The 27,432-nt window shown below is 45.5% G+C and overlaps 1 protein-coding gene across 3 annotated transcripts in view; it reads left to right on the forward strand.

The window, feature by feature from the left end:
• The window catches only part of LOC120808856 (FERM domain-containing protein 5), a 47,594-nt gene that overhangs the window by 13,241 nt on the left and 6,921 nt on the right, over positions 1-27,432 (forward strand). The window contains exons 2-14 of one of the 3 annotated variants that reach the window (XM_040162084.2): positions 14,056-14,102; positions 18,446-18,550; positions 19,428-19,470; positions 19,740-19,818; positions 21,494-21,591; positions 22,831-22,954; positions 23,722-23,809; positions 23,990-24,078; positions 24,710-24,773; positions 24,887-24,978; positions 25,841-25,915; positions 26,769-26,837; positions 27,040-27,146. In XM_040162084.2, coding sequence (XP_040018018.1) covers positions 19,464-19,470; positions 19,740-19,818; positions 21,494-21,591; positions 22,831-22,954; positions 23,722-23,809; positions 23,990-24,078; positions 24,710-24,773; positions 24,887-24,978; positions 25,841-25,915; positions 26,769-26,837; positions 27,040-27,146 — 892 coding nt within the window. In that variant the 5' untranslated portion in view covers positions 14,056-14,102; positions 18,446-18,550; positions 19,428-19,463. The remainder of the gene's footprint in view (positions 1-14,055; positions 14,103-18,445; positions 18,551-19,427; positions 19,471-19,739; positions 19,819-21,493; positions 21,592-22,830; positions 22,955-23,721; positions 23,810-23,989; positions 24,079-24,709; positions 24,774-24,886; positions 24,979-25,840; positions 25,916-26,768; positions 26,838-27,039; positions 27,147-27,432) is intronic. The other 2 variants (XM_040162082.2, XM_040162083.2) reach the window with 2 other exon arrangements.

A 27,432-nucleotide genomic window follows, 5' to 3' on the forward strand; every position in this document is an offset into this window, starting at 1 on the left:
GTTGGTGCCAACACACCGACGCCTCCTGAGGGTGGCGACCTGACAGTACCCCCTCTCCGACGGGTGTCTCCAGACACCCCACCAGGCCTGTCTGGCCGACGGCGATGGTAGTCCCTCACCATGACGGCGTCCAGGATCTGGCGGCGGGGAATCCAGCACCGCTCCTCTGGACCAAAACCCTCCCAATCCACTAGGTATTGGGTTCCCCGGCCCCGGCGTCTGGAGTCCAGAATCCTACGCACTGTGTAAGCCGGAGCACCGTCAATGATCCGTGGTGGGGGGGGTCGCGGGGGAGGGGGCAGGAGGGGGCTGAGGAGGACCGGTTTAAGATGTATGGAGCAATGGTTCCCCACAGAGGGCTCGTTTCACCCCCTCAACCGCCCACTGGCACCGCTCCGTCCACTGGACCGGATCTGAGGCACCTTTCCGGGTCAGGTCAGTTAAGGGGCTGGTCAGCTCCGCAAAGCCCGGGATGAACCTCCTGTAGTAACCTGCCAGCCCCAAAAACCGCCTCACCTCTTTTTTCGTCTTGGGCCGCGGGCAGGCTGCAATGGCTGCGGTCTTGTCCACCTGCGGGCGCACCCGCCCGCCGCCCAAGTGGTACCCCAGATACCGTACCTCCCTCCGTCCAACTGCACACTTCCCCGGGTTGGCGGTGAGCCCGGCCTGCCTCAGGGACTCCAGCACCGCGCCCACCCGCCGCACATGCTCCGCCCACGTGGTGCTGTGGATGATGACGTCATCCAGGTAGGCGGCCGCATACGCAGCGTGCGGACGCAGCACCCGGTCCATGAGGCGCTGGAAGGTGGCCGGGGCGCCGAACAGCCCGAAGGGAAGCGTGGTGAATTGGTACAACCCAAACGGAGTGGAGAACGCCGACTTTTGCCTGGACTCTGGTGACAAGGGAATCTGCCAGTAGCCCTTGGTCAAATCCAGTGTCGTAAAAAACTGCGCGGTGCCCAATCGGTCCAGGAGTTCGTCGACCCGGGGCATCGGGTAAGCGTCAAACCGTGAGACCGCATTCACCTTGCGATAATCCACACAGAACCTTATTGAGCCATCCCTCTTGGTGACAAGAACGATGGGGCTGCACCAGGCGCTGTTGGACTCTTCTATTACCCCCATCTCCAGCATAGCGGCCAATTCTCGCTGAACCATTTTCTTCTTGTGTTCAGGAAGCCTGTAGGGCCGCGTCCGCACCGTCACGCCCGGGGACGTCTCAATGTGATGCACTATGAGGTCCGTGCGACCTGGCCGGGAGGAGAACACATCATTAAATTGATCTTGCAACCGGGCTATGTCCGCTTGCTGGGCTGCAGAGAGACGGGCGTCAGACGGGAGCCGGGTGGGATCGGTGGACTTTGGGACTTCTGGGCCCAGCTCCTCGCTCTCTGCTACTGCAGACACCAGGGACACGGACTCCGTCTCTCTCCATGCTTTAAGGAGGTTGAGGTGGTAGACCTGCGTGGCTCCCCCTCTGTCAGATCGCACCACCTCGTAGTCGACGTCCCCTACCCGCCGTGTGACCACAAAGGGCCCTTGCCACTTGGCGAGTAGTTTTGAGCTGGAAGAAGGAAGTAATACAAGCACTTTCTCTCCCGGTGTGAATTGTCTCAGCCTGGCCCCTCTGTTGTACAGCCGCTGTTGACGTTCCTGGGCCTGGAGCAAATTCTCACGTGACAACTCACCCAGTGTGTGGAGTTTGGCTCGCAGGTCCAGGACGTACTGAATCTCGTTCTTACCGGGGCTCGGACCCTCCTCCCAGTGTTCCTTAAGCAGGTCGAGCACCCCCCGTGGTCTTCTGCCGAACAGCAGCTCGAAGGGAGAAAATTCCGTGGAGGCCTGGGGGACCTCCCGTACTGCAAACAACAGAGGGTCAAGCCATTTATCCCAATTACGTTCATCGTCGTGAATAAACTTACGAATCATGGATTTCAGTGTCTTGTTCAGCCGTTCCACCAGGCCGTCAGTCTGGGGATGGTATACACTGGTCCGAACGGACTTAACCCCCAACAATTCGTACAGTTCTCGTAGTGTGCGTGACATGAACGAGGTGCCCTGGTCAGTCAGAATCTCTTTCGGGATTCCGACTCGGGAGATGACCTGAAACAGCGCCTGCGCAACACTCTTGGCGGAGATGCTGCGCAACGGCACTGCCTCGGGATATCGAGTTGCGTAATCCACCAGCACTAACACAAAGCGATACCCCCGTGCACTCCGGTGAAATGGCCCGATGAGGTCCATACCTAAGCGTTCGAACGGCAGCTCCATTAACGGCAGCGGACGCAACGGCGCTTTCGGGATGGCCGGCTGGTTCACCAGCTGGCACTGTGGGCAGGATGCACACCAGCGGCGCACATCCGCCCAGATGCCTGGCCAGTAAAATCGGGCTACTATCCGATCCAGAGTTTTGTCGCTACCCAGGTGGCCCGCCATCGGGTTATAGTGAGCCGCCTGGAAAACTGTTTCCCGGCGGCTTTTTGGTACCAACAACTGCGTAATTTCCTGCCCTGTCTGAGTGTCGCGACTCACTCTGTATAGCCTGTCCCTAATCAGCGAAAAGTGCGGGTATGATAATACGGCGTCGGGGCGCACCACTTGACCATCAATTTGCATCACTTGGTCGAAGGCAAAGCGTAGAGTGTCATCACGAGACTGCTCCAGTGGAAAATCTTCCATGGAGCGTAGCTCTGGCGTCGGCGGCGTCCCCATAGGAGGCCCCGCCGATTCCCCCTCCCCGTCTGCAGCGTCGGACAACCTCGCGTCACCGCCGAGCGCCGCACACACCCCGCATGTCCCTACCGGTCGCGAACGCACCCCCGCGCACTGCCCCGCTAACCTATGAAACCCCGACCAGTCTGTCCCCAAAATCAGAGGGTGCGTCAGGCGGGAGCTAACCGCGACCCTTACTTTATGCTTTTTACCCCCAAACCTAATCTCTATCGGCACCACTGGGTAGTCGTGAATATCCCCATGCACACACTTTATACTCACCCGGGATGCCTCCACCAATGCCCCGGGTCGAACCAGACTCTGGTGGATCATAGACTGCGTGCAGCCAGAGTCCACCATCGCCTGATGTATACCCCCCTGGATCCTTACCGGAACGCTGTACGTCGCTCCCAGACCGGGGGAGGGTGCTGGAGGCCCGGCAACCCGCACCGTTTGGCCCACCTCCATTAGCGGGCACTCCCGCCGGTAGTGTCCGGGCTGCCCGCACCTCCAACACTCCTGCCCTGGCGGTTGAGGAGCCCTCTGTAGGTCAGGGAGGGTGCCGGCCAGGCCGGGTGGATCAGTACCCCGTTGAGGGGCTAGGGCGCGCGGGGACGGAGGGGGCCGAGTCGCAACAGGCCGCGGGGAACTCCGTCGTGGCGCGGGAACGGGCTGCGTGGATGCGGTCGGCCGACCGCCCTCCCCACGGCCCCCGGGGTGCACCGCCAGGTGGTCCTCGGCGAGGGTCACGGCGGCTTCCAGCGTCGCCGGCCGGTGGTAGCGGACCCAGGCCGCAGTCCGCGGCGGAAGACCCTCCAGGAACTGCTCCATCACCACCTTCTCCACCACCGCCGGCGCCCCTCCCGCGCCCTCCGGCTGCAGCCACCTGTTGGCCGCGTCTGTGAGTCGCTGGGCAAATGGGAACGGGCGGTCCCCCAGCCCCAGCCTCGCCTCTCGGAACCGCCTCCTATGGTCCTCGGGGGAGAGCCCCAGTCGATCCATGATGGCCTTCTTCACGCTGGCGTAGACGTGCCTGGGACCGGGTGGCAGGCCCAGGGCCGCTGTCTGCGCCTCCCCGGTTAGGAGCGGCAGGAGGCGGATCGCCCACTCGTCCGCCGGCCAGCCACACGCCCCCGCCATCGCCTCGAACATCTCCAGGTATGACTGTACGTCGTCCTCCGGGGTCATCTTGTGCACCACCACGCCTGCATACGCCGAGGGACCCGGCGTCGTTGGGGAAGCGACCGGTCGGGCCGCCAATTGCTCCAATACCTGGGTCTGCCGGTCTGTAGCAGCCTGCAGCGCCCCCAGGAAGTGCCTGTTGGCCTCGGCCTGCTCGCGCTGCATCGCGGCGATCTCCCCCAGCATCCGTCCAAGCGCAACCGCCGGCTGCATCAGGCCCTCTCCGTGGTCGTTCGTGTCCATCCTTAGCCAGGCGCCACTGTAGCCGTGATAGCGCTACCACCGGTGGGTTCTTGTAAGACGCACGACACAGGATGAGGGTAACCAGACTTTTATTGTTCAAAAGGGAAGACAGTGAGCAGGAATGAGTTTGCACTATGCGGGTGGTCGGTTTTCGCCTTGTCCGGCTCCGCTCAGTTCTTGTGCTCTGCTCGCAGGCTCCAGCTCTCTTTCCCCCCGACCTGGATCCTGCTCACTGTTTAAGTAGGAGAGAATCAGTGCAGATTAATTACACCTGGTTACTCCTCATCTACCAGCACCGTCCCCTGAACCACTCCCCCGCTCTCCCCCCTGCAGCTGAGCTAACCACGCCCCTCCACCACAGACCCAAACGCAGATTTGTTAGTAACCATGTATTTTATTCGTGAAAAGGAGGCACCGGACTAGGAGGTGACGGGGTGGTGACGGCGGTCCCGGATTCCAGAGGTGGTGGAAAAACAGTGAGCGGGATTCCCGGGGAGGTGCGTGGGCCATGCGGCCCGTTCAGGTGCCTGGGTGAAAAGAGGAAGACAGGACACTGGTTAGTTTTAGAACAGCGGCCTCTGACTTCTTGCTGTTTCTTCGACCTGAGTTGTCGGTCTGACTCACAAACAAGACTAACAATCCGGCGGGGAAGAGGCTTCGGGGCCGCTCCTAAATACCTCCCCTGATTGGAAGGCAGCAACAGGTGGGTGATTGTGGATGAGACGCAGCTGGGCCCTGCTCTCACCTCCGTGCTGACGTCCGGCCCCCTCGAGTGCTGGTTGGTGCCAACACACCGACGCCTCCTGAGGGTGGCGACCTGACAGGACTGAGTCCCAGTGGAGCAGATGGATGATGGGTGATCCGAGGGAGGCTGATCATTAAAAAGGGTGATTACATGGAGATTAGCATTTTCAGGCTGGTGGTTTGGAGAGTTTGGAGGACTTTGGTCTCGTAGGATTTTTTTCTGAATTAGACTAAATGTCGTGACTTTGTCACCCTCTGCACCGCTGTGTTTAGTGCCTCCCATAACCAACATCACGGGATAAAGTTCCTGCCATTACTACGCTTATGATGACAACGATGGTGATGATACTAATATCATCTTTAGCAAGCGAGACTTGGATAAATACATTCATTACATGTTTCAAAGTTACATTAGAACTGGGGCGAGTCTCATTCCATCCCACTAGAATGACTACGGACAGCAGGGAGGAGAACAGTCTTTTTTTAGATTTTGATGGCGACAATATGACAATATGGCTATTGGAGAATGATGCAATATCGGGTTTACCATGAAATAACCGACTATAGTCGTCGAATGGATTAGAAGCAAGTGAGAGACCGTTCACTGAGACCGTTGTGTTTGAATTATTATTTTCACAGATTTACATTAAGCGATGCCGCTTGGCAACTCATCGTCCCCCTCATTCATCCCAGCGCACGGATTACAGTTTGATTACATACAAACACATTTATTAATTAGCGAAAGTCAAAAACAACCATGAGCCTCTATCGGCAGGATTAAAACAGATGTAGTGGCTGTGTTGAGGAATTTAAACAACTCTCCTCTATTCCGTTAAGAAAGTCAATCCAATTGAATTGTCTGGACAAATGCTGCACTTTTAATTAAATAAATAATCAACTAAAAGGCACCATCCATGTGTTGTTGTTCAATCGGATACGTCAGCATTGTGATCTGTAGTGTATACGTGTATTTTCCATTCATTACTGTGGATCCTCTTTTATCCTGTCACTTTGATGTTGCGCTGTTTGAAGCCTTAGAGTCACTGGTTTGTCAGCGTACATGAATTTATCAGCATATCCAGTTGCAGTTTTCCATGGCTGACTGGGGAAGTTCTCATTTTATGGGTCGGCTTATTACACAACAAGTCGTCCGTCTAGAGAAAACAGCAGCAGCAGCAGCAGCATAGGGGGCGAGGAAGGTGATGATAATGATGACACACTCTGGGAGTACTAGGCTCTGTTAGCTTTATTTTCTGATGGATTCTTTCTTCCAAACCCACCACCGCTAACAGAATATTCTTAGCACTCCCCAGGCATATTCTGTAGGTGGATAACTCTTTATGTTGCTTTATTTTTGTTATTAACAGTCATACACAGCTACACTGTGTAAAGATGCACTGATTACTTTCCTTGCTAATTGGTTTCCTGACCACCTTCCCCTGGGAAATGTTTATGCACACCGCAGATGCCTCACAAATTGACTTTAAGCACGATTAAGCAAATTGTTTTTCAATGAACTATGGAAAGGCATCGTGTATTTGCATCAAGCATGCAGTACACGTAAACAACACAGGAATATTTGAGCCTTTTTCTTTTTTAATCTCAGTATTTTCTTTTTGTGAGACTCATCAGAGAGAGAGAAAGCCTCCTGCCCGCAGCACTGGATGACATCATAGCTCCCAGAGCTGCATGCCCGAGCAGAGAAAGTTGGAAAGACAGCAGGAAAGGGCCTGCAGGGAAAAAAGCGCAGCCTCCCACGCCATGCCGGTCCAGCTACACCGGACCACATGCCACCCTATGCAGCCAAGCCGTGCCATTCTTGCTCCCCCTGTGGGCAAACAAAGACCCCTTTCAGCCCAGTCCCCAGTGTGGTCGTGCAGAGCAGAAGCAATCTGTTCCTCTCGGCTGCTTGCTGGGAAGTGACCCAGCCTTTTCCTTGCTACAGCTTTGCAGGTTCGTCCAGCGCTCCACCAGCAACACGGTTTCTTCTTTTTGAATTCTCCGCTTGGTCCCGTCCGTCTTAAAAAGGGCATGAAGACTAAGACAATATAAGAACTAATGGTTATGACACATTTAAGCAATATTATTTATACTTTCGACTTTATTTTGTCACTCATCTCCGCCATCGGTTATGGAAGATGAGCAGGAAAGTTGATGAATGAGCAGTACAGAGTTTAGAAATGATAACCTTTCAGCCAGCGTTCACCTCGCAATATACAGGCACAACACATGTAACCATTGATGTGCACAACAAAAATGGTATCTGAAAAAATCTAAATCAGGTGTGGCAATGTAGCAATTCAAAGACCATGTGTTTTATGAAACAAAAGTTACTTAAATATTTTTCATAGTTTGTATTTTGGCATTGCAGTGTCCATCAAATACATCACACGCCGTACGTTGTTCCCATCCTGCAGCCTTTAGTCTCGGATGAGGTGGATTCTGTTATGAACGGTAGCTGAAAGTCTATATATATATATAGTATAGAGAGAGACACGTTTCTACTAAATCCCCCCCTTGTTTTGATGGTTTATTATGCTCCAGGACCAGAATGCTCTTTGTTTGACTGTTGAAGTCGGCACTGGGCAGTTTGGACCAGTGTTCACCTTTACTCCCGTCCGCCCCCCTGGGGGGTGATCTCACATCTCCACTCTGTCAGTCAGCAGACTCCCGTTCCTTTTTACCTGCAGCATCAATCCACTGCCCTCATTCAGTCACTCTCTGCAGTAGTCAAGGTGTGCAAAAAGCCTCGACCTACAAACTGAGAAAGCTTCTGAACCCCCAAGACATTTTAAGGTTATCAAGGACACGTTTTATTTACGGTAGAATGAAGTAAATTGAAGCGTTGTGAAAGTAGTGTGTCGGATTTTACTCGTAAAGCAAAGAAGATATAAGAACCAAAGTTGAAAACATGGAATTCTGATGTATTTTCCTTTATGCTCAGCTCTCATTTAGCTCCTCTACCGTGACAGATTGTGTTCTGCCAAAATCAGTAACCCTCTCTTTGTCTTTTTGTCTTATTGTGAGAAGCAGTCAATACTTTAGTATGATGTATTTGTCAGAGGTTATTGACTTGTTGTTTTACAACAGTCACATTTCTCCTGGTTCACTGGCAATTATTCGAGCACAGAACAGAAAAAGACAACTTGTTTTTCATTCCCCTCAGGGTTGACGAAAGACTAATCTCTCAATACAATAAGGAATATATTAGCTTTGTGGATGTTGCAAACCTTGAGACTATGGATAAGCTTGAAGAGAATACCAAATATTTTCTTTAAATAATCCCTTTTTTGTCGCTGACAACTTTCTTACTTTGGCGTTCTTAGTTGGAGTCGGGTATTGAAAGGATAAAAACAAGGAGCTCTACATTTCTGTCACACAGCAGACTTTTTCCACCGCGGTATTACAATACCGTGGGAGGGAGTCTCAAAACACCCAGTGAAGTAAGGGGTTATTTTAAAGACCTGTGCGTTCCATTGTGTAGATGTAGTTCTTGCAATTAGAGGTTTGAAAATGTTCATGCTTACAGTAAATTGGCAAATCTTGCTGCCATCTCAGGGTTTGACTTCCGAAAGATGTAATGTTTTCAGTATCTTGTTGATGTTCTCTCTTGTAGGCATTACTGAATCATCCCTGGTGTATCTTTCTGCGTGTTCATCATCATATGTATATGTCTGCATTCATGCAACTCCCTAAAAAAGTCCCTTTTTCTAAATAAAACCAAGACTAAAACAAAAAGCCTTTAGCCTCATACATACTCCAAAAGGCGACCAGTGTTGGGTGCCGTTGTGGCTCACTGGGTGGAGCGCACACCATTAAGCCTGAGTCCTTTCCACAGTTGAAGTTTGGCCCAGGGTCCTTGCGGCATGTCAACTCTCTCCCCTCTCTCTCTTTCCCCTGCGTCTCCCATCCGTCTCTCTACATCAGATGAAGCAGAATGATGGTGACTGGCATGACAGTGATTGAAGTCTGACGGGAGCAGACCTGAGAGAATGTCTGCTGTCACTGACAATGTTCTCGTTGCAGATTTTTTTATTTTTTTTAATGGCGACGCCAATGAATGTTGTGATCCTACAGTTTAGAGCAGAAAACTGAGTCACAGAGAGTTGAGGTTAAATAACAGCAAATCAGTTAAACAAGCACAACTGCATTATCTTGTCTTCTCCTCGGCCTGCCTGTAAAGTGTACGTCCAGCTGTTGTCTGATGTTTCAACATGGTATGATAGTTTCGTATGGGAACATTGGTTTATTTTAATGATATTTGTGTGTGCGTGTGCGCAATGTTATGACCTTTCAGTGTCAAATTAGTGGTAAGAAAATCATTCAACTGTTTGAGCAAATAACAACATAGGTTGTTCTTCTTTTTCAATTCTATGTCCAAATGTCCCCAATTCCAAAGTGCTAGTTTTTACAGTGTGATAGAAAACAAACACTTCCACTTAATAACATTTCTCCTTTAAAACGATTTCAATTTTTTATTTGCTAAGCTATTTAGCGTTGTGTCTCACTCACTGTTTTTCATTTGAAGTCTGCCACATCCAATTCAATGCCTTATGTAAGCTGTGTGGGAGATGAATTTGAGACTCTGTTACTGAAGAAGAGTTAGTGCTATCTTTACATTGTTTGCGTCCAAAGAGCATGCGTTGAAGAGTAAGGCCTTGAGTAAGAGAGGCTGGTAAGATGTGCTGCTAAGGGATACTGCTGTTGCCATGAGACTGTCGTACACAGGTTTGAAGAACAGCTCTTTTTTTGAGAAAAGTTGAAATATATATTAATAACAACGACTGCTGAATGATATTATACGAAGCCTTCTGCTATGATCATGCATTAGTGTTCTCATTGCAGGCAGCTGTAAAAGCTTTTTTTTCTTCAGATTCGTGCTTGAATCGCTCGTTTCTCTTTCATTGTGGACTGCTGTCTTATCAGTTTGTCCCTCTGGGTTTGTGTTTAATTGTGTTGAGGAAGTGATGGTGGGAATATCCTCAGATCATCAGTTATGGGGTCACACGAAATGACTTTTGTCTACTAAAAACCAATTGACCCAGTTAACCACGACACACTTAAAGATGTATAATATCTGCTTTATGTCACCAAATGATGATCCCATATGATTGTATGGGAGGTTTTTAACCTTTTGCCCCTGTGGGGCTATTAGAAAATCAGGACCGTGTCCCCCCTGAGGGGAACAAGCTAAGCTGCATGGGACTGAAACTGACAGTTATCACAGCTGCCTTTGAAAAAGTCCTATTTTTTGCTCCACTTCTGGAGGTTCCTCCTAAGAGGCTTAGTTATATTAGCAGTTCAATCAGATTGCTTGAAAACCAGCAGCTCTTATTTACGCAAACCAATTAATTTTACGCTTTTCTTTGTTTCCTCCTTGGTTAACCTTGGACGAGGTTAGCTGCAGAGGCGTCCACACTTACAGGGTTGATGCTTAGATCAATAGACCCTTCTAGTTTTAAATGTGGAAAGCTAAAGCCATGTCGTGCAGGTGAATTGCACAAACGCTAAAAGTTTCCGTCACAGCTGGTCATCTCCTTTGTCTCTTTGCAATAAAACTGATTATCTTACGCATCTGCAATGTCCATGGGTCCTTCGTGTGTTGCCTATTGCTAAGTAAAGCATTTTAGCTCAGCATTCATTAAGCTGGATAATAGATATTCAGTACTCGCATGTAGATGTCGAGGACGGACCATGGAGCCTTGGGGAACTCCATGTCATTACGGTACCCTTGAGACAACATGTCCGTGCCCTACAAATAGCATTCAAAACAGTCTAGTAGTGTTTCAGAAAATCCAACCCACTGTTCTGATCTAAAATATGGTCATTAAACGTGTCAAATTCAGCACTGAGATCTAATAATACTCAAATGCCATTCAAGACAATGAAGGACGGCCACTTTGTTGTTTTTGTCATCATTAAAACTTTGATGAAAGGAAACATTGTGTCCAATTGAGCACTTACAATGTCAAGGATTAGGCAGTTCGGGGAGTCCTTGAAGCCTCTTAAGTGACACCACAGTAACTCTCTCGCATTAGCTGTAACTCCAAATCCTCATCCGACAATTCAACGGCACTTTCTAGATTCTTCTGCCTCACACACATTATGTTGTGGTCCCAGTTAAGTTATGCGAATGTAAGTGCAGAAATTCTGCTCTTTAACAAAGCTTCTGCAGCTTCCTTCTCAACTCGCTGCTGAGCTGTTTTTCTCCACCCTTTTAGTGCATAATTTAGGGATAAGAACAGGACTTTTGATGACCTAGGTTTGGCCAAATTTATCGTGGTTATTATAGTTAGGTGCAATTGCATCCCACGTGAACCTCGTTTCTCTGAATCATTTATTGAGACGATTTCATCTCCCCTGGGCCTCCATCAGAGCGTTGACACAGTGGCAGCGGTGGGCCTTTCACGCCTGTGTGCACAGGCAGCCAGACTCAGGGGCCAAAACAGCTTTCTGCATTTTTATGGCTGGATTCACCACTGGAAAAGGATCTTTCCCGGGGCTCCGGAGACAATGGAGGGGGTGAAGTGGCAGCACGAAGGTTGCCTCTGCTCAGCATGAGGTGTTTAAAACCCAGATATTACTGTGGTACACACACTTTGCAGTAAATCAAATAATTAGACCATGGTGGCAAGCAACCTTTGGTTGACTGACAATCACTTCCTCAGGGGCTCCACACTGCAAAGTCCCTCTGAATAGCACGTGAGTCTACGAAGCAAACCATATTCAATCTGGATGTGACTTCATCAGCAGAGCTATTAAAGTAAAGCTTCCGCCTACTCAATACAGAAAAACTTGAATTTTGCTTTAAGTTATTCTGCCGCCTTTGTCTCTTCTTGCTCACTTTAATGTATCGCCCTGGACTTTACAGCTTTAACTGTATCTTGCTGTCAGATGTCCAGTTTTACATGGCACATCTTGTACATAACGTTGGGTTTTACAAACCCAGGTTTCTTAAGCCATCAATATGCTGCACGGTGCTATTTATTTTCTCATTGTGCATGATTTTTCTGCAGGGAAAGTAGTTGGAGAACCTGTCTGCAAAATATTTGTTTCATCACAGACTGCATTTGCTGTTATATAAAAAGGTTTAATTTCTACTCAACAACTCATGCATGGCCTTTACTATGGAGATAAATTAGTTAGAGTAGTGCAAAGGCTTTTAATTATACAACAGTGGTGGAGGCTCTCCAAACACAGAAACTGTTTATATTATATCAGAGATCTGCAGATATACTAAAGACAACCACTATAAAAAGAACCAATGAGCCACATTTGATGGTGTCAGCAAGCTTTTTGATTCTTTTAATTCGTTCCCTTTCAAGCAAACATTGCAGATGATAACACCAAGCTCATTCCGTGACCACACAGTCTAAACAAGCCTCATACTTTCACTATTATCGATATCTCTGCAGGTGTGGTCAAAAAAGACATCTTAACTCTGTAATGTAACTCTGAGTTTATTTATTAAACTGTGCTGGTCAACACTGGATCCAGTTTGCTGATGATTTGAATGTTTTGGACCAGGTAGCTTCAAAGTGGACTAACTTATTGTGACAAAGGAGGAGGGAACAAAAATCTCCATTCTTCAATGGAACCTAATTGATTGCCATTCAAAAATATTATTTCATGTAATCAAGGGATATTATTTCTGAAACGGTTCCACATTTTAGAATACTGATATATTTGTACTATTTAGCTGTGATCCAATTTGAAAAGATGCCAAAAGCTCCATCCCAATCTCCTGTGACTTCACATTCAATCAGCCCACTTGATAAAAATAGGAGAGGCCGCGTGTGGGAAATATCCCTCTCCAATAATGACGGCAAAAGAACAAGAAGTCAGAAGGGAAATTACATTTTGACAGTAAAAATATAACTGTCTGAGTGAATTTTCCTTATTCTAGAAAGCCCCCTTCTTTCTGCCCTCTATATCTCCTGCAATCTTGTTTTTCATTAAAGATGTGACCACAGCAGTTTACTAAAGTTGACACACTATGCTTAAACCAGCTGATTTGTTTGTGACGATCGTTTAAGTCGCAGCAAAAAGCACCACAAACTGTAAAGTGGGACAAAGACGGTGAACAAAAATTGTAGATAATGTCAGTGAATGTGCAGATGAGAACGCTCTGACACAGGAAGGCAATCAGAGTTCATCAGTATGCAGTCGGGGGGGGGGGCGTATGAGACAAAACCAGCGAGTCTGCGCTCTTCCAGAGAGGGATTTTGCATTATCAGCTCAGCATCACTGATAATCCTCCAAAACAGACGGCGTCCTGGTAGTGAAGCAATTAAGCCTGATGGGCGTCCACCCATACTGAAAAGAAAGAGCCAGAGGTGAAGACTGCCTTTTCCTGAAGGGGGGGGGGGGAATAGCTTGGAACAGCGGGGGGAAGCACCAGCTGGGTTAACTTGTCCAGAGCTGAGACACATTGTGGAAGTTATAGCACGACAACAATCACAGGACCACGTTGTGCACCTTTGTAATGGTAACTTATCACAACGAACCTGCTCTGGTTCTGTTGGGGACTTATGTTCTCAAATGTTATTTATAAAAATGGATGAAAAGAAGAGTGAATGCTGAAAGGCTTTAACAGCTTCCCCTACCAAGGAATCCAATAGTGCTCATGGCTATTACGCTGATAAACAGCAGACATTATTGTTTCCGACGAGTCTCTGACAGCGACTGGAATGTGCGTGTCTGGTACGACGTGTCGTGCCTTTGGGCGAAACCCACATCCAGCTACGATCACACTGCACACCGTGAGATTGCCCGGTTTGCGTGTGGCGTATATGTGGCGTCAGGTCTGAAGGGCCGATGCAGTCTGAATTAGCGACGCTGAGTCACGGGGGGGGAGACCCCACCGGCGCACCACCGAAGCTGTGCAGACGCCAGCAAAATGAAGCATTGTTTGTATGCTAATCCGAAGCATGACCACGATTGTGCTGCTCATTTTGTTAAGGGGGGTATTTGTCACACTTTTTAGGACGCAAACATAGCTGTTGTGGGAGGAACTCCACGCTCACTAAAATATATACAGCAACCAGGGATGTGTAGTTTAAAAATACATATTCACTCTAATCATATCACATCCCGCATAAGAGTTGTCTCTGCTATTTTTTATGATACAAGAGCAATAACAATAACATTGGTCCTAATGTCATTGATTTATAGAAAACATCGCCAACATTGTCAAGCAGGGTGAGAGTTAAACATCAACTGTGAGTACTCGGCATTAAGCTGAAAAAAATAATCCTCTCTCATGAATTCCTCTTTTAATGCCAACTCACATTTCACCTATTCCAAGAAGCTTTAAAAGCAATTATCCATATCGCTCCATCCACAGCTGCACTTGCTCTCTTGATTCCTCACCCATCCCCATCTTGTTTTGATGGCCCACTTTCCCGCTTGGTAAGATTGTCCTGCAAACTGTTTCTGGTTCACAGCATCATCTTGCTTATGACAACTGCATCCCATGAATCTGTCTTTGCTGTTAAAGCACTCCATTTCTCACATGAATTAAACATTTAAAAAGCTAAATCTGTTCCTTCTGCACTCGCTTGGGGCTTCGGTTTGATCTGCTTTGTCTTTGTGCTGTGTTGTTCCTCAAGGCGTCACTGTGACTTCACAGTACCTTTTCAATGTTGTTTTGTCACTTTATCATCATGTTTCTATGATTATTGATTTACAATCAATATATTGGTTCATAACACCTACATACTTGACTAAACCAGTTCATGACTTGAAAGAAAAAGACACGCTATTACAGCAAAGAGAGCTTTTTATTCATTGTAAGTGGTTGTGCGTTGAGCCTTGTCTGTCTGGGTCACGACTCCATCCCCATGCAGCTCGGGCAGCACGGGAAACTGCTCAGCCTCCATCAAAAGAAAGTAATCTGCATATCAAACCAAAGAAATAACCCCAGGACAGTATGTACCTGTACCTGTGCACACACACAGACACACACACAGTCCCACGCAGTCAATGGCATTGTGTTTCCGCTCGTCTCACCAGTAAAGTGATACAATCTTTTATTAATGGTCTGTGCTCCTGCATTGACATGGAGACCATTTTAATGATTAATCTGAAAGGAAAGTGCCCATAGGCCCTTTTCACAATGACGTCAGGTAACTTCCGCTTTTCCGTTAAGCCAGGAATACGCAGTTCCGGTTTAACTAATGCGCGCTGGTCAACGTTACTTCAGGAAAAGTGTTTTTCCACAAGTTTACTAAAGTGTTACATTTTTATCAAAGCTAAATGTCAAACCATTTCCATATGCTGATGTGCTTTCATTCATTTTATTCCTGTGTCCATTTTTCAACAGTTTTCCATCCAATAAGCATGGCAGAGTCATCTTGTAGATGCTACTGTAGTGATCCTTGTTGTTCAAACAACAAACATAAATGTCCTTATTTAAGTTTCCACGATTTTCCAGTGGACGCTGAAATACGCGCACGTTGGGTCAGGGCAATCAAACGAGACGAGGGACCGAATTTTAAAATCCTCCGTGGGAGCACTTACGTCTGTAGTCAGCACTTTACCCCAGAAGACCTATGTACAGCCGGTGAACGAACTCGGATTAAAAAAGGAGCAATGCCATCTAGATTCCCCTGGAATGACTGGGGTAAAGGTAGGACACTATAAATTAAAAGAACAAGAATATTTTGCAAACTCGCCTTTTTTTATTTGCATATTTGGCAATAGCATTTAATACTGCATCGCAGCGGGGGCGGCATCGCCGGCGAAGGCCTCGGCGGCGAAGGCCTCGGCGGCGACAAGTCAAAACTAAATAAAAATAAAAACTAGTGAAAAATTCAAAACTATTATAACCTTGGTCCGATTATGCATTCTCCAACGAAGTGTTTGGGCCAGGGATCTTTTCGACTTCCTCGGAATCTAGAAAAAGACAATTGTAAAACCAAAAAATCTGTATGACATTTTTTTCTTTAACTGTGTGATTGATAAAAAAGGCGGGTGTCATAAGGAGCTAATGCTGCAAGTTGTTTCAGATATTTACCGTGGGTGGTAAGTTGTAACTTCTTAAACCTAAACAGGGAGAACCATGCGAAAATATTAATGCAAATCAATATAAAATTCAAAATGTTAATAGAAAAATCAATATGTGGTTTTGAGCTTGTTTTTAAAGATAGCCTAATCTAGCACCGAACCGAGACGGACTTTTGCTCGCGGATGTTTGATTTTGGTTAAATTCTTAAGGTCATTTAATCATTATGTTTTGATCAGAGTTGTGATTAAAGGTTTGGGTGGGCCGCGAAAGATTTTCAGAATTCAAAGTGGGCCGCTGCATTCTTGAGTTTGGGAACCGCTGGGCTAGCCAAGCCGGTAAGCTAGCAGCAGGCTAGCGCAGCGCCAAAGCTGTACACACACGCACGGCTAAGCGCTCTGCCCGGAAGGCTAACTAGCACCATACATAACTAACGAGGGGGGGGGGGTAGCAGTCGGGATACGTGTTAGATAACAAAGAAAGCGCACACATTCCCCGCATTTAAGGCTAGAATTGTAGGGGAAACATAGGTGAAACCTATTATTTCTACATTGTTTTGTATGAAAGGGCCATTTGTAACTTCACAGTCAAGGAAAACCCAACCCCATTTGCATTATAACAATTCATCCTATTATTTTCTGGCAATTTATTTATTAACTCTATTTTCTAGAGAATTGGCAGACAAATACAACAGCACTAATGGATATCGTCAGTATGTAGGTCTTCACCTGTTAACCCGTTTGTAAATGTGTTGAGGCTCCTGTAGGGCTATATTGAAATGGCAATCTAGGCGAGTACAAGGTTCATTGGTGTTAATTAGGAATTGCAGGACATCCTTTCTCTGTTGCAATCACTTCAGGCCTGTAATTAGAGGGACCAGCGGGGGAATAACGCAGAAACAGGAGTAGAGGGTAAAGGAGGGGGGAAGAAGGACGGGAGTTGTTGGGAGTGCTGTTGAATACTAACAAACTCTTTCCTTGCAACAAAGGAGCAGATGTCTTTTCTGACTCAGTATGTCCTCTCCATACAGAACCGTTTTTTTTTTTTTAACCGTGGTGGGCTTTGTTCTTCCCAGTTACTGCCTCTTGCAGGCTTCTCAACCAGATGATGAAACCACAGGAGAAAGCATTTATCATTTGAAAACAAAAACAAAAAATCTTGAGTTTTTGCACTTTAGGTGCACATAATTATATAACTATAACTATATTTAGATGCATTAGCAGATTATTTTCCATACCTCAACCAAGAAATCTGCTTTTTCAATGACAAACTAGGCGGGGATAGTCTGCAATCCTCTGTACCTTGACTATAGGAGACAGTTTATTTTTTATTTGTCCGCATGCCAGTGTCTGTGATTCTTCAAGCTAAATTCAAACATGTGCTCATGCTCAAACTAGCCGGCACGTCAGATTGGTTAGTAATGTAACAAAGGAAATATTCTCAAAGTGACAGCGGCTAGCACCCATGAAGCCCTCTCGCCACAGAAAGGTCAGTTACCCCAAGTAGCAGAGCTTCTGCCGCCATTTGGTCACAGAGAGTCACGGCGGTTAAGCGACAGGCCCGACATCGACAGAATTCGGATTCTTATCTGCAGCCGTGCAATGACATGGAGAAGAGTACTTTCCGTCACACGACATTCGAGCTGAGAGCCCGGGGGAAGGAGGGCTGAGATGATTCACTGTGGCCGGCAGCGTTGAATTTATAGTGCACTCCTCGTGAGCCGTTATGTGAGACTTTTGTGCCCATTCGACCTCAGTCAACATGTGACACGTGATTTATTAAAGGCAACAACAAGGCGTTTCATATGATCAAGCTGTGTTGCCGATACCGACCTACAGCTTTTCAGTGCTTCATTCCACGGACACATTGCTATTTCTTTGGGCCAAAGTAAGAGACATGTGTCGACGAAATTATTGAATTGATTCTATAACCCTTCACAGTGACCGAAGTGTGATCGTTTATTGGCTCCCCTCAATGGACTGAACGCAATTCATTATTTTGAGCAGCTTTTACCTTGTTTCCGTCCTACCATTGATTGAGTGTCTAAACAGTGAATGCTATGGGACGGTGTTATTTGATACTGTCGGATCTCTGCAACACAATCGGTCCCATTGATCCAGATGTTCAGCAGTGGTATGCACATTCATTGTTGCAAACAGGAAGAGGGGTATTGGATGTTCAGTAGACGCAGTGGAGGATTCTCTGTGCTGCTTTATACCCGAGGGTTTCTCTAAGAGAAGCTTCCTCGTGAGGTTGAGAATACAGAGTATTACTGTCGCAAAACCGCTGTGAGATTTCAGCCTCGTCGAGCTCCTCCTTTATCTGTGAATAAGGTTTATTCCAGACACTTTGTATTAATATTGGATGAATCTGGGAAATCACTGGCAGGGTTTAAAAACCAACCGAAACATAGCCTGTCAGCAAAAATTATTTCTCATGTTTGAACCGCAGACCGAAGTTATTTTTATAACCTTGTCTTGGCTACATATTTAAAATGTTTGTGATTTTTCTTTTTTGTGCTCATGCTTTCTGAATTTTGTTTTCTCTCTTCTGTCACAGCGGGATGCAAAGGGTCAGTATCTGTTTGACCTCATCTGCCATCACCTCAACTTGCTGGAGAAAGACTACTTTGGTATCAGATACGTGGATCCAGACAAGCAGCGGGTATGTGTGCATTAGCATGACACAGCGTGTTTGTGTGCACTTGCATCAATTATTTCAGTTAGTACGTGTCCCAAAATCACAAACTGAGAGGTCTTTATCATATCATGCAACAATGTGTGTTTGGCAGTCTTTTCCAATTATAAGATCCATTGTACAGTGTAGTTCTCTAGTAAATCATTTGTGTTTGTATGAAGCTTCATCATTTGCTCCCACGGTCGCCCATCTCATCAAAGTATTTCCCCAAAGGTTGAGCTGGTACTTTAGAGTCTGCCATGGGATCCTGAAATAGAGCCTTGTTTATATTTAAAACAAAAATGCAAAGTTTCTACTTGTCGAAGGAGATCCACCGTGTCACAATGTCTTAAAGGTTGTTGTTTTGTGCCCATATATAAACACGAGTGGCTATACTTTTAAAAATGGATTTGGGTTTATTTTAGTGGGACGAATGAAAATGTGGGACAGAGTGAAAAGTTGTGTTCTTCAGTTTATTTTATTCACGCCGCCTTTTAGACCCAGTGTTGCTTCTTCTTCTCCTCTGCTGTGAGGCATGCGGTGGCGCTGCTTGACTCATGAAGTATTCACGCGTTCACAGATCATGTTGTAGTCCCGCAGACAAGAGCAAAGTCCCGCTGATGCTGCGTTTCCTACTGTATGCTGTCGCTCAGGACTATTTTGGTTGGTTGTTGTGTGGGTGGCTTGGTTGTGTTTGGCGAGGAGGCCTCCTTGAAAGAAGTGAGAAAGAAGAGTCGGAATCTGGCCAAAGACACCATGAAACTGTCCAGTGTGCCTCGAGTCCTGATTTCAAAACCATGCCATACACATTCTCATTATTCAATTCAATGATTTATGCATTTATCGGTTTTTATTTCCAATGCAGCACTGGTTGGAGGTCACAAAGTCAATTGCAAAGCAAATGAAATGTAAGTAGTCATCATTTTTATAATGTTGGAATCTTAACAAGACATCTGCACTGATATTAAATTAGACATAGACATGTTTGCTTTATTTTTATTGGGTAATCAATAGTTCATTTATTTATATATATATATATATATATATATATATATGTGTATATATATATATATATATTAGATTGGAGAATTATTTAATCACCTGTGAATGATGTTTAATTTCTTATCTCAATATAAGGAATCAATAAAACGTTTATCGTTTAACGTTTGTCCTCCAGGTCAGCCTCCCTTCACCATGTGTCTGAGGGTCAAGTTTTACCCGCCTGAACCCGCCTTTCTAAAGGAGGAAATCACACGGTATGAGCTCCTGTTCCTTTAACTTCAGATGTAATGATAAATGATCTACACTGCTAAGCTGTACGTTAGAGAGAAAGACTGCCATTCTGTGACAAGCAGCTGTGCTTCGTCCTTTTTCCAATTTTTGGTTTATTACGGATCTTCCTATAGTGGGGATCATCAATGATTTGCATAATTAAAATGCTCATCCGACTAAAACATAACGATCTATATTACACAGAGCACAGTTGTGAAGCAGCGTGGGTATTTTTGTGTCTGATGGAACACATTTCCTTTTAGTCTAATTCTTCCTTAATGAGATTCAGATTTTGAATATTGTAGAAAATTCAAGAGGCTCATTAAAAGCATGAAGGTGACTGAGTTTACACTTACTTTAGATAGTGAAGACTGCATTCATCATTGACTAGAAGGCCTCTCTCTCTCTCTGTGAGGTGTAATGTTCACCACGTGTAGAGTACTTATGGAGAGTGCAAAGAAGAATTGAGGGTGACTGAAGGGCTGGAGGTTGGGGGTGAGGAGGAGAGAGTGACACATATTGATGAGACTGGAGAGTACAGAGCACAGAGGGAAGGAATGGATGAATAATCAATCACATACGAGGCTCATTCAGCGGGTACTTCCTCTCATCATATTGTACAAAGATGTTTTTTAATTAATTTAACGTTAATGTCAAATGAAAAGTCTATAGACACTTGTTCTATTCAAGTGTCCAGAAAGACACAAAAGTAGTGAAACTGAAGCAGCTAAATTGAATTCATACATCATTAATTGTATCATACACCTGTGTTTTTCACACTGTAACTTGAAAAATGGATTCTGTAAAATAGACACATTCAGTAGTGTTACACATGCTTTCCACCTGAGCTTCCCCAAAACACACTTAGGAAAAATGTGTGACTCCTCAAAGTGCTCTAGAGATTTTATTCGATTACACTGAGGACAATACACATTTCAACATTTGAAAGCTCAAAAGCTAGTATGCAGCTGAAGTTCAAAAAAGGGATTTCAAATGAAGAGGACATTTTTCCACCGTGGTAAAATAGTGGAAAATGTATTTTGTAAAACAGTCAAAACAACAGCAGGCATCAGCACTTAATGTACCCATTTCTCACCGCAGAGTAAACAACGAGCAGCTTTTTAATGCGTCCCTCCACACAGAAAGCATAATTATCCTTTGTGCAAATGGAAATTCCTTAGATGCTGGATGGAGATCAGGTCTGCTGGCTGATTGTAAAAAAACAAAAACAAGATCAACGTCTAATATTCTGTTCATGCTTCAGCGAGTTTTTAATGTAAGAATTTAACACGCCCACCTCCTGTAGTGATAACACTTTTAGCCATCTTCACAATAGTGAAATACGCCTCAGAAAATGCTTTAGTTGGTTGGGCGAGTGTGAAACTAGGCTGGAGGCTTCAAGAGGAGCACAGCATCAGTAGCAGCTTTCCCTCAGGGCCTCTCTACCCTCATTTCCCCCAAAACAAAACCCTCATTTTCTATATCAAAAAGAAATATACAAACCAGCCAAAGGGAATTATGAACTCAACTGTAATTTTGCTGGTTCTGCTCCGAATCTTTGTGTCACTGTGAAATGAACCCGGATGAGTGAATGTCATCAGCGTTCTCTTCTGCGGGCCTATCACATTGTCTGTCATGACGTTTGTCCTTTCCCATTAGATATCTCGTCTTCCTGCAAATCAAGAGAGACCTCTACCACGGTCGGCTCTTGTGTAAAACCTCAGACGCGGCCATGCTGGCGGCACACATCCTTCAAGGTAACGGAAAGTGACGGATGAGAAGGACACAGAACAGTTTGCTCTGCGTTGTGTGACCTCTGTTCTACCGCACGCCTCTAGTTCACACTGATTTTGATTTTTCTGCTTCAACAAAAAATTGTGATCTGTACACTAAGGGTGTAACGATTCATTCACTGAATCAGTTAATCGATTTATATTCCTGCATCCAACTGAATCAATCTGTGCTCCGCAAATCGACATTCCGGACGACATGTATTGATTACAAATCGATTGAAATGGTACATAATCGATTGTATCGATACTTGGAAACTGCACATTGGATTTAAGTACAAAAACGGTATGGATGTGTGTTTGTTTTTTTGCACTTTAGACACGTTAAACGTTACTCGATTCAGTCTGCCTGTTTGTGACGTCATCAGTCACACGCGCGAAACTCGGAACAACAACAACAACACACAGCGTGGAGGAGACGACTGCGAGCAATACATTTACAAACTAACGTATCGATCCAGCGTGTGGAAACATTTTGGCTTTTGCAAACACGGAGGTGTTCTAAATAAGTCGGTCGCTGTTTGTAGAATATGTGGAAGACAAATAAAAAAACACGACGAATCTTTCCGGCCATCTACTAAGGCGCCGTGGGATTAAACAACGCCGACAGTCAGGTCCTCTAGCAGCGTTACCGCTGCAGCAGCAGCAGCAGCAGGTAACTCCAGCTCTGCAGACACCTCAGGCCTCGCCAGCACCAAACTCAACATCACAGTAACAATGTTGTTAAAATGAATCGTTACACCCCTACTGTACACTCTTTATTGAATGAAGAAACCACACTTGGTTGTGAAATATTTATTAATTAAAATATTAAGTAATATTTATTAAAAAAATATTTAAGTAATATGGCAGCTTATGGTCACCACACACACACACACACACATACCTACAATAAAAAACACACATCAGGTAAGGCGGCTCAGCTCACATCACAGAATGCACAGTGTTTGAGGAAAGGCAGGTCCTCTGGAGGAAGGGCTGATGAATTAAAGATGCACTGCCTGGTCAGCTCCTCCTTGCAGAGAGAAATCAGCATCAGGGTCATCCGAGGGAGTGCAGTGTGGCAGAAAGCAGCACAAATATTCCTGGGCATGTTCAGCCTGCGAAAGCAGCACCGTGCTGAAAGCTGTGCACATCATTTCGACTAATGCGCCCCGAATGTTTGTGAATTTTGAACACTTTTTCTTTTTCTGATCCTCTCTCCAGCTGAGATCGGAAATTACGACCCTGGGAAGCATCCTGAAGGTTACAGCTCGAAATTCCAGTTCTTCCCGAAGCATTCGGAGAAGCTGGAGCGTCGAATCGCAGACATACACAAGACAGAGCTTATGTAAGAGCCAGTATGGCAACATCAATAAATACCTACACATCACGCTCTTATGAAGGCGGAACAAAGCAGATTTACTCTGAAATTGATATCACAGTAATGTGGCACCATTTCCTTGCATTGGGTTGGCCGGACTGATCAGTGGCACTTAGTTCAGCAGCTAGTACAGAAAAGCACTCGTTGTCCACTCTAATGACGGAGAGCTGAGCGTAATAATGAAAGTGATCATATAGATCAACCACACGCACACACACACACACACACACACACACACACACACACAGCCAGTGAGCTGCTGAAGGGATTCATTTACATGTCGATCACTCCAACTCCCCCAACATATTAACATAGTAGATATGATGGATGTACTTGTCAAATAATTATTTTATTATGCCTAATGTAACTGAGGTAGAAAGACATCAAGTCTGATTTTGATGGCGCAAAGGCCGAATGACAAACGCCATGAGACTCTGCTGCCATCTGGTGGTTTCTTCTCTCATCACCACCAAACGAACAACGATTCGCTCGGAAAGCTCACGAGAATTTGACAGCCCAAATAGAACAAGAGATAAAGTGGAGATAATTATTTGCTTCTTAAAAATATCCCGATATATTTCTTTTCTTATATCATTTTTGATGTGGATAATCTCTCTAAATGAATGTATTAATTTGTCACTGCCCTTTTTTAGTTTTTAGCCTTTCCAAACTTTTCGTTAAATATTTTATGCTGATGGTGAATTGACACAGATGTTCGGTGTGTTGTTTCTCAGTGGACAGACACCTGAAACATCGGAGCGCAATTTCCTCCAGAAAGCCCAGATGCTGGAGACATATGGTGTTGATCCACATCCATGCAAGGTTTTTCAAGCACTGCCGTTTCTTTTTAGACCATAAACATTTCATCAAACAGTTCTGTCCAACCTGGGCATCAAGACCCATGGCACATGCAATGCATGCAAAACCACCAGTCTCATTAGTTACGTGTTACTCATATCAAATGTGTGCATTCAACTTGTATTTCAAATTGTTTTCTTACAGGATGTGTCTGGGAACCCTGCTTTCCTCGCCTTCACACCATTCGGTTTTGTGGTGCTTCAGGGAAACAGGAGGGTTCATTTTCTCAAGTGGTGAGCCGAATTGTGCGACATTGTCTGAATGTTGCGTGTAGATTGTAAACGCGTGAGCCAGAGACACCAGAGCAGTTGCAGCATGTAAATAGACTAACGCACACTGTGACGCAGAACTTCATTTAACCTGATTTGACACACATGCTCTATATGCTTAGAGTTATAAAGTAAAACAGTATTCGCACTACATCTGGTTGTAGAGTCTGACACAGCAAAGCTCATCCATCTGCCTCTACCTGTAACAAAACCCCCCTGCATGTGCACAGATGGCTAATTAGACCAGCTTACACCTACTGATTCAAATCAGGATGATACTTAAATAATTCATAGAAAATGTGTCAAAATATGGTATTAAATATGAACAAAAAAAAGTCTAATTTTACAATAACAAAGAGACTCTGAATGGTTGCAGTATTCACACTGGCTTTGTTAACATTCAGGTTACCCTCGTTCTCCATTCCCAGTCTGCAGGGAATATTATCACTTAATTGTTTTGTCAGCAAAACACGGAGCACTGTGGCTGTCTATGTGATGTCAGGCTGGTTGTCATGAATATTTAAAGAAGCTGTGGCTTTCGGTTTCCTGTGTGTGTGTGTGTGTGTGTGTGTGTGTGACTGTTTTGCTTGGACAGGAACGAGTTGACCAAACTGAAGTTTGAAGGCAAGACGTTCCACATTTATGCAAATCAGAAGGAGGTGAGAGCATGAATTGTTGGATGTGGGGACAAAACTAAGAAGGCAAACTACAGTCCACATGCCCTGCTGTAAGTTATATTTTCCTGCACATTCTGTCATTTTTAAACGTGCAGGACAAAAAGATCATCTTGACGTACTTTGCACCCACGCCGGAGGCGTGCAAGCACCTTTGGAAGTGTGGAGTGGAGAATCAAGCTTTCTACAAGTGAGTCCATTCGTTACTTCCTTCATTTAATTCCAATGTTGTCTTTTATTTCCCTGTGCTGTCACGGCGTTGTCAGCAGATCAGATTCCGTCACAGCACCTTGGTGTCCTCTAAATCCCCTTTTCCCTCTGGCTTGTTTGTCTCAGCGGGGGGGGGGGATGAGGTGTGAGTCGCGACTGACCTTTTAGTCAATGAACGTGTGCTGGCACGAGACTGCGAGCACCTCAGCGCTTTGTGTCAGCAATGGGTAATATTGCAGGTCCCCTCTGTTACTTCCAGCTAAACAAATCCAAACAAGCTGCCAGGAAGCAACGAGTCGCGCTGACGGCTCAGGTGATTTAGCGTGCGTGTGGGTTTGCAGAAGGACATAGAAGGGGATTGTGAATATGATGTGTCCTTCAGATGACTCTGTAAAGGGGAAGAATGATAATATTTGATTTAAATCTCACTTATTACATTTTTCATCTAATAATAAGGAGTCTGGGGATCGAAAAGGCCAGATAACAAGTTGTCTTGTCTTTCTGAGAAGCACACATTGAAAGCAAAATAGAGCATTAAACATTAATGTCTCTCTCGCTGTGACAATATGAACATATTGAATGGAGCGGTGTTGAGGATTCAGTGCCTATACTGCATACATGTCATACATAATTCAATGGCAGGTTATTTGCTTCTAGTTTGTGCTTTGTTCTGGGATTCAGAAAGCAAGAATTACAAATATGCACGCTTCAAAGATAAGATTCTATTAGGAGCTCATAATGAGTGGGGTATTGTTTATGTTGTATAACAGTTTTCCCTCCTGCTTTGCTTGTTTCAGTGCTGTAGGATTTATTTTCCGTTTTTTTTGTGCTTGTTCCACCAGGCTTGAAAAGTCCAGTCAGGTTCGCACGGTGTCCAGCAGCAACCTGTTCTTCAAGGGCAGCCGGTTCCGTTTCAGGTAGAGTACACAACAGTACGACTGATGACAGGGAGGGGTGCGCCCCCCCCCCACCCCCCCCAGCTGGAAGTGGAGAGAAGTGTTCCCAGAAGACGTGGCCTCCTGGCCGTTTACGCCAGCGTGCTTTTGCCCGGCGGATATGAGCGACACCTCACCAGAGGACACAGAAGGGACAATGAAGGGGACTGATAATGAAGGGGACTGATGGCATGAGGCATTATCACCTTGTTTGACCGACTTGTTGTCCTTTATTAAAGGACCAGTTCACACAAGGGAAAAACATGTTTGAGTTATCTTTAGTGGTGTCTAACTCGGTATGATAGTTTTGTTTTATTTGCTTTGATTTTGAGATTATTTTTTTTTTGCGTCTGGAGGTGGATAGAATTTTAATTCAATTGAAAAAATACTTTTCAAAAGCCTGAAGAATTTCTGCTGAATATCCTCATATCCGGCAGAATATTCATATCTCAAAACCTGAGCTCTTCAAACCAAAACTACGTGAAGTATATTATACAACTGCATTCCAAATCTAAAATTCATACATGAAGACTGTAAATTAACTAAAATCACAAGCCCAGCCAGTAAAATGTTGAGTTGAAGGGCAAACCATGATCATTGTTTTGATATTCTTTGTGTATGCCTTTTCTCTGACCTGTGGTAAGTCAGTTACACAAAGCTGAATTCAATCATGAGGCTAATGCACTGTACTACACTGCAGACTGCAGTCTGCAGTGATGGCTTTCATAGCATCGGGTGACACCAGGGCACCCGGTGATGTGCGTGCGTGTGTGTGTGTCTGTGTGTGTGTGTCTGTGCAACTCATCCTGAGCGTCGTGTCTGTGCTTTATAACAGTGGACGAGTGGCAAAAGAGGTGATGGAGCAGAGTGCCAAAATCAAACGTGAACCTCCAGAAATACACAGGTAGAGTTGTAAAGTCAGGAGTGGACAGAATGTCCTCGATCCCTTTTTTCCGTTGCTTTTCTTCAATTTTCTCAGGCGCCAAGCTACTGTAGATGTCTTTATATCAGCAGCACCTGCTCGCCACAGCATGCGTTACCTCTGCTCGCAGCTATTTCTGTCTCCAGTGATATTTGTGCATCTTTGTTTTTGTTTTCCTCTGCAGGGCTGGCCTTGTGCCCAGTAGAAGTTGTCCATCTATCACCCACGGGCCTCGCCTCACCAGCGTGCCGCGCACGCGCCGGAGAGCTGTGCACATATCTATTATGGAGGGTAAGAACGTCCTCTCCCGTGCTCCCACAGGCTTACGCAAGCAACACATCCCGGATGGCAAACGTGTGTTTTCAAGACAAAGTGTGTTTAGTGGAGGCCTCACAGTGAGTGTCTTTATTATTTACACGTCGTCTCCAGCCGCTGAAAAAATATGTGGCCGTTTCTGTAGCGATTGCAATCTCAGTCTTCACATTCATTTGTGGATAATGTATTGTTGGCTCATATAATCGTAAATAGATCAGATAGCTTTTCTTTTTTTTTTACACTTACACAAACACATGATGTA

Source organism: Gasterosteus aculeatus, chromosome X (genome assembly GCF_964276395.1).
Source record: "Gasterosteus aculeatus chromosome X, fGasAcu3.hap1.1, whole genome shotgun sequence".
Classification (NCBI taxonomy): domain Eukaryota; kingdom Metazoa; phylum Chordata; class Actinopteri; order Perciformes; family Gasterosteidae; genus Gasterosteus; species Gasterosteus aculeatus.